Source organism: Carassius gibelio, chromosome B23 (assembly GCF_023724105.1).
Source record: "Carassius gibelio isolate Cgi1373 ecotype wild population from Czech Republic chromosome B23, carGib1.2-hapl.c, whole genome shotgun sequence".
Classification (NCBI taxonomy): domain Eukaryota; kingdom Metazoa; phylum Chordata; class Actinopteri; order Cypriniformes; family Cyprinidae; genus Carassius; species Carassius gibelio.
In genome coordinates, this window is record NC_068418.1 from 22,114,061 (window position 1) to 22,121,880 (window position 7,820).

The following is a 7,820-nucleotide window of genomic DNA, read 5'->3' on the forward strand; positions in this document are numbered from 1 at the left end:
GTCCGGGGGGAATGTGGGCTAATCCATGATTAGCTGAAACGTTCAAACTGCTGACCTAATCCCTGTTGTTTTCACATTGAGCCCGTCATCCCACAAGGCAAAGACAAGACAAATCAGTGACACTCGTAGATGAGAAGAATCTCCATCGGGCTCAATGACATGCTCACGGCGTTTTATTTAATCATGTAAAAATAGAACAATTAAATTAACGGGACGGCCTTGAAGGCGAGCCGGAATCTAGACGTGAGGGGCATCTAATTAGCTCAAAACACAGAGCTAAAGAGGCGTCGCACGTTGATTCAAGATCAAAACTGTGCAATCACTGTGTGTGCTTATTATTTTAATTGGCCCAAATACCCTTCTCTATATTAGAATCATGCTATAAGATCTTGTAGGTGACCTATAATTGGTCAGGAAACCTGTTATGACCACACTGCGGTCATTCAGCCCAATTATGGGAGGGTCATCTGAGCCCATCTGGGTGTGTGGAGGTAAGGAAGATGTTGGCCCTGCTGGCACACATTCAGAACAGAAGGAGGTCAATATGAAGAGCAGAAGAAATAACAGCATGTTGCAGAAATCCCTTCCAGCTCAAAGCAACAGCAACTCTTTAATAACAAATTCAAAATCGTACCGAACAACGGCCTCTCTGACGACATGCTGAGTTCTTTCAAATCTAAAAAACAGGTTGACTTTAGGTGCAATATACATCAAATGAGTAAAAGTTTTATACATATTTTAATTAATTATTTTTTATTTTTATTTTAGTTAAAGTTTTTCATCAAGTTTGTCATTTGATATAGCTTTCCTTATTCTTTATTTCAGGTTTAGTTATTTTAATGGCAACTCTAACTGAAATTAAATCTGTTTAAGTTACTAATTTAGGTATACGTACACACATTATGGATTCAATTTTAGTGAACTATAAAATACCTGGTTGATGGTCTAGCACACTTTCAGAGCAGCTTGTACAAAGGGTTTATAATGTTTCTAAATAAAGCAAGCCATTCCCTATCTTTAGTCAGCTTTCTTTAGCACATAGTGTATGTTCTACTGACACTAATTACAGTCTGTATTTAGTATACAGGATATCTGTAGACAACACACTTAATCTGCTCAAAATAACTCTAAAGCAGGGTTCAAATGATCTGTGACCACAGATTAATGTGGTCATTATCTAAAATTGGATCTAAACAAGGCAACAATTCAAGATGAAGCAGTTCAGAAGAAGATACATGACAAATAAAACATTCCAACACTGATAAATGAATCTGTACACAAGTCCAGAAGTCCTCCTGTGGTGTGACTGGGTCTTCCAGTCCTCACATGCTCATGAGAAGCCATACATCATCCAGCTGTTGGTCTCTAATCATGTTGACCCAATTGATCGGTCTCAGTGAAAGGAGCCAGTGTGACAGAGAGGCATCGTGAACAATGAGAACATTCTGCAACGAGCCGGAGACGACACATGTGAATCATAAACTGAACTTATGCTGCGGGTCACAGCAACAGGACGAGGATGTGCCCTCTTCCCACAGTATGCCCCTTACATATAAACAGCAGCTCCATTCAAGACTCAGGCAATGACACACAAAGTCACAAGGACAGAGCTTTCCAAGAACTTTTAAAGGATTTCTTAATAAAGAGGCAATGACATTTATGTCACACACACACACACATATATGCAATGTATATGTACCTACATTGTATGTATGCATATATATATATATATATATATATATGAATAATGAAATAAATAAAAATATATAAAATTAACAAAAATTCAAACATAAAAAAAAAATAAACATAAGATAAAAAGTCAAATCGATAATTGCAAATGCTAAAAGTGAATTCAGGCAGTGCAACATTATAATGTACAGTATAAAATTTGATATTCATTTTGAGATTTGTAATGATTATATTTAACAATGTTATAAAACTAGTAGTGTTTTTAAAGATGAACTTAGCATTAGATGTTAACAAATGTGATAAAATAGTTAAAAAAAACCACTATGTAAATATAGGAACAACAAGGATGCACAATAAAATATCTGATATACAGTAGGCCAAAATATATACAATATTTTTTGATATATTGGATATATTTTGATATAATGATATATTGTGCATCACTAGTACTTGATATTAAAAGCACTCACACTCGCAAATAGCCTAAATATAAGCTGCACAGTTTCTGTCCACTAAATGTTTTATGGCAAAAACATTTTTTATAAGAGTGATAATAAAAGCTCTTATATGATGATAGGTTCCTTACTTGCAAAATTCAGTCTTGTAGAGATGGTTTCAGTGGTCTAGGACAAATATAGCCACAATGACCTCTCATAACCATTTTACGCAAGCAAAAGCCTCTAGTGCACTCAACGGAACACTAAAGTAACTTAAAAAGCTTCACAGGATAAAAAAAAAAAAGCAGTCGGTTCTCTACCGAGTAATTACACAAGACACTTTATTGATTGAATCATTGAGCTTAGCACCCAAACAACACCGACTCGAATGTGCTTTGTGTTTCCCCAGACAGTAAAAGGCCTCAAATGAACTGGAGATTGGAAGTGAAAGTTCTGTGAAATTAGTAACTTCTGTCCAGGCGCTGGAATGCACTGATTTGCTCTCAGTGTTTGTTGGAAGGGAAGGTGACACAGTAGACTTGAGTCAGGAATGATGAATAATATTTAGTCGGGTGGCTACAATCTGTTCCATATTTGTTAGACATATAACTGAAATCTGAAAACTGCACATAAATGACACAAATGACCTCCAACCAAATTTCTGATTGAGCACAAAGAAAATAGACTTTTTAATGCAAAACCTCCTGGCGCTTTTGTGGCCTTGACCTTTCAAACGACCATTCACAGAGTGACTGGACGGGTCTGTGTCCAAAGCGCAAGGACTTCGAGGGTTGCCAGATATACTGGCAGGAATAGGATTGCTCCAGATGACAGGGATGGATAATTGTACAGGGTGTGGATGCATGAATGCCATGTGAAGAGTCAGTGTGTGAATCTAGCCGTGCAAAGGTAATGCGCAGCATGCAGCAACAAGTGAAGAAAGTAGATTGTATTAAATGTTTTAGACAAAGAAAACCCCAGAAACATCCTGGGATCTTACATAAGAGCTTTTACCTCCATACAAAGGCCCTTAATACAGTACTTGTGTCCAGGATGCTAATCAAGGCTTGAACCACACTCAAATTTTAAGACAAGAAAAAATATTTAAGTTAATAATATTTTATATAATAATTTATTCAGCAAGGATGCATTAAATTAATCAAATGTGAGAGAAAAGATTTCTATACATTTTTATTATTTTTATTTTTTTTCTATTTTTTTTTATTTATCAAAGAATCCTAAAAAATGTATCAAGGTTACAAAAATTATTAAGCAGCACAGCTGTTTTCATTGATAATAAGTGAAATGTTTCTTGAGTATCAAATCAGCAAATAAGAATGATTTCTGAAGGATCATGTGACACTGAAGAATAGAGTAATGAGGCCGAAAATTAAACAGAAATAAATTACATTCTAAATCTTATTACAATAGAAAACAGTGCTTTGAAATTGTAACAATATTTCACAATATTTCTGCATTACTGCATTTTTTTTTTATCAAATAAATGTAGTCTCAGTGAGCATTAGTATTTGAAAAATTGATCAACCATGAACTTTTGAACAGTAGTCTTCTTTTTCTTTGAAAATGTTGGGTTTTAAAATGTTTAAGTAATGAACGACAAAATATGATTACATTAATTATTGCATTTATTATACATTCAAATATGAATATACACTTGTATATATGATATACTATTAAAAATATAACAAATTGCGCCCAGAATTTTTTTTTATTATTACAAAAAAAAAACTTTATAAAATATTATATTTTAATTCTAATTCTAAAATAGTCACCTGCTCTAAACATCACTGTATTTGTTCACTGTTTGTGTCCTAATTGCTCCTTTTGGACAATGCAAGTCCCCTCGCTCACCCAAAGCATTAATGTATGTTTGTGCTCAGATACGAATGACATCTCACTCTCACACATTGTTTCTTCTTGAGAAGATTTATCAATCTAGTTTCGTTATAAACATTAGAAAGTTCCTGAAAATCCCTGAAGAGATTGCGGAGCCCTGACTCAGACGGCCAGATGGCATCCATTAAGTTGCTGCTTCCCAGTCTGGAAGTCTTTGATTAGGAGCAGGGATTATATATGCCGCCCTCTCAAACACACACACTCTCACTCTGACACACACGCTCACGTGGGGAGTAACTGGAGCTGGTGCTGAGGAGGGGATGTGGGTGTAAAGGAATGCTGCTTTATTTGTCTAACCTCTGGATCTCGGTGCTCACCACAGTCACAGCTAGAGTCAGTGCGTGGGACACTCGGAATTCTTTAGATCCGATGTTCCACCATAATGCTGGAGCAGCTTACCTCCAGCTTCTCGGAATATATTGTCAAGAGAGCCATCGGATGGGAAAGGAATTTTCTCAACCATTTCCATTTCAACCATACATTCATTCACACTGTATCAAGCTGCTCTGCTTTAAATTATAGAATTGTACCCAGTGTGCTTCGTGAAAAATAAACATGATCTGAGAAATATTGGCTACAACTTACTATTTAATATTATTTTTATATATTTCATATATCTTAAATTTTTCTTATGTTTGCTTTATATTTTTATTTTAAGTTTTTATTTAGCAGGGATGCACTACATTTTAACCAATAACATATATTTTGAATTTAAGTAAATGCTGTTCTTCTGAACCTTATATTCATTAAAGAATATTGAGATAAAATGATCACAGTTTCCACAAAAAATATTAAGCAGCGCAACTGTTTTTAACATTGTATCAAAAAATAATAATAAAATGATTTCTGAAGGATCATGTGACAATCAAGGCTGGAGTAATGATGCTTAAAATTCAGCTTTGCGTCACAGGAATAAATTACATTTTAAAATGTATTAAAACTGAAAACAAAAAAAGACAATATTTTGTATAATGTAAACAATATTTTGAAAAAAAAAAATCCTTAGACGCCACTGGCATATACATTTTCATTTTACTATTTAAGCCCAGACAAAGAGGCATTATTTAGAGCATTAACTCAAAGAAACAAAAGGAAACAAGTATGAAGAAATGCTGTGCATGATTCAACCTTAAGTGCCCATGTAATCACAGCCAAAAAACTACTCTGAGCCCTTGAGAGGAACATCAGGACATCAGAGCATGGGATATGAGCCACGCTGAGTGAATCATGGAAAATCAATGACTGCTGGGCATTGGATAGCTGGCCAAGCATCCCTCTCACGCTCAGTCAGCTGACACGGTGGAACATCACATCAATAGAAGGTCTTTCCATGAACAGATTTGGATTTGTAAATCCTGACCATTAAGTCAGTCATTAAACCCGTAAGTGTTCAGCACCAGTGTAATGCAACATCTAATCGGCAGTTCTAACAGGTAATTAGGGTAAAATCAATGACTCAAGCAACAAATTGCAGACTAATTACTCATTTAGTAGAGGTTTAATCCCAAGTTAGCCTTCTTCATGTCTCACTTTAAAAAATTACAAATCTGTCATATTCACCCTCACATTGATCAAGTATTATGTAGACAAGATTTGTGCACAATAGCAGTGAATTAAGTGAACAATCACTTAATTTCACTCACGCTTTAGCATACTTAACAAATGGACTATTTTGTTGGTGCTTTTTCAATTTTGCATCTTCAACACCATGACACACATTGCATGAACAGAGCAGCCTAGACAGTTCACTATTTTATTGTGTGTTTACAGGGGGGGAAACCATAGCTTTTTTAGCACCAAAATAGTACATAATTTTGAAAACTTTCAGTTCTCAGACCAGATTTGAGACTTAGGAACAGCTTTTCAAAACTCACGGGTAAATAATAACTAAGTTATAATAAATCAGTAACAATTCTGTTCTAGCTACATACATTTTTCAGCTTGACTAGGATTGGCATAAAATGAATTCATAGTGTCTAAGGCACCGACTCGCTGATCAACTGAATCGTGAGTAAACAACAGAATAGCAAATAACTTAAGACTTGCAATTGGAAATATATAAAAGCTATGTAATATCTCATTCGCAACATGACATATTTTAATTACAGCGCCTAACCAACTAACTCAATGTAACGTTAAACCTCTCATCACAAACGTATCGTGGAAAACAGATATTTCAGCTTACCGAAAGCGGGGTGAATCTTTGATACAGTCTTCAAAATCCACCGTCATCCTGGACGATTTATTTCCAAAGATTAAAACTGAAATTGCATCGCCGTCAGTAAACAAGAGTGTAAATGGGTACTACAGCCTCTTCACTCCACAGACAGAGAGTGAATCCACGGAGCTCAAGACTCGCTCCTAATGCTACAGTAAGGGACTGTCAGCAGTTTCTCTACTCTGACTAAAGCGCATAAAATCGTGAACGGCTACCGTCAGACTTTAGTTTATACGAGAGTCTTTGTCTTTTTTATGCTTATTCATTTTTGAAAATCAAATCAAATTACATCGAATGAAAAATAAATAAAATAAAATAAAAATAAATGAAATAAAATAAAATAAATGAAACAACTGAACGATAAAATAAAATAAAAATAAATGAAATAAAATAAAATAAAATAAATGAAACAACTGAACGAAAGAAAGAAAATTAAAATAAAAGGACAAAATGATAAAATAAAATAAAGAAATTAAATGAAAATGAGATATAAAATAAAATAAAAATAAAATAATGAAATGAAAGCTAAATAAAATTAAAAATGACAAAATTATAAAATTATATTAAAATTAAATTTACAAATGAGATAAACAAAATAAAACAAAGACAACAATTACATAATGAAATGGAATTAACTAAAGTAAAATAACAATGAAACTAAATATAAAATAAATTAAAAAATATATATAATTTGTTGACATTTTCTCATAAGGACTTTTTACCAGTCTAAGCTCAGACTACTTCAGTATATTTTAGTGTTCATGCTGTGTTAATTTCATGCAACCTCTGATCTGTGAAGTCTTTTTTTAGTTCAATAAATTTTTGATTCATCCCATATAAACATTTCAACATTTATTATTAAATTGAGAATACATCTTTTATCACTTTTTTTTTTATTGCCCTTTACTTTGCTTATATTTAGAATGTGTTTTTAATAAAAAATATAATCAAAGTCTAATTAAAACTCAAGATGTCAAAGATCAACACTGCTTCTGGTTAATATCCCTAAGAAAATCATAATAATATATGTGCATGTGTGTGTTTATGACAGAAATAAATGAAAGTAACAGAAAAGTGAAAGTGTTTGTGTGATTAGAGTTTTGAGATGATCCCTAAATCTATTCAGGTCCAACACACCTCCTTGTCAATCTTATATTTGCATTGAAATAAAGGCTAGTCATTTGTAAAAGGTCATGTGCTGTTTTACATGTTATATAATTATTTTATTTTCATAGATTATATGTTATTCGTGTATTTAAAGTCTGTAAATGTGCAAATTGGTCTGACAATAGGCGATTGTGGGTATTACATGCAGACTGCAAAAATAAACCTGCATTGAGGAATGTTTTCATGTTATGCTTTTAACGTTTATATATATACACATACAGTTAGTCATTTTTTCATCCTACAAGGATGTTTAGACTATGAATTCTCCTCTTTCAGAAAATCTTACTGCAGCATGGAAGATATCTTTCAACATATGTTTTAACTTGGCAGCTTCTCTCTTTCCTGTCTTGTTTAAAATGTTTCCAGTTCATATTCAGCTCTGGAAAGCAGCG

General features: G+C 33.5%; 1 protein-coding gene across 2 annotated transcripts in view; it reads right to left on the reverse strand.

The window, feature by feature from the left end:
• LOC128011773 (arf-GAP with coiled-coil, ANK repeat and PH domain-containing protein 3) overlaps positions 1 to 6,394 on the reverse strand; it is a 68,011-nt gene extending 61,617 nt beyond the window's left edge. For both annotated transcript variants that reach the window (XM_052594481.1, XM_052594479.1), the window contains exon 1: positions 6,229 to 6,394. In XM_052594481.1, coding sequence (XP_052450441.1) covers positions 6,229 to 6,275 — 47 coding nt within the window. In that variant the 5' untranslated portion in view covers positions 6,276 to 6,394. The remainder of the gene's footprint in view (positions 1 to 6,228) is intronic.
• Between the last annotated feature and the right edge of the window lie 1,426 nt (positions 6,395 to 7,820).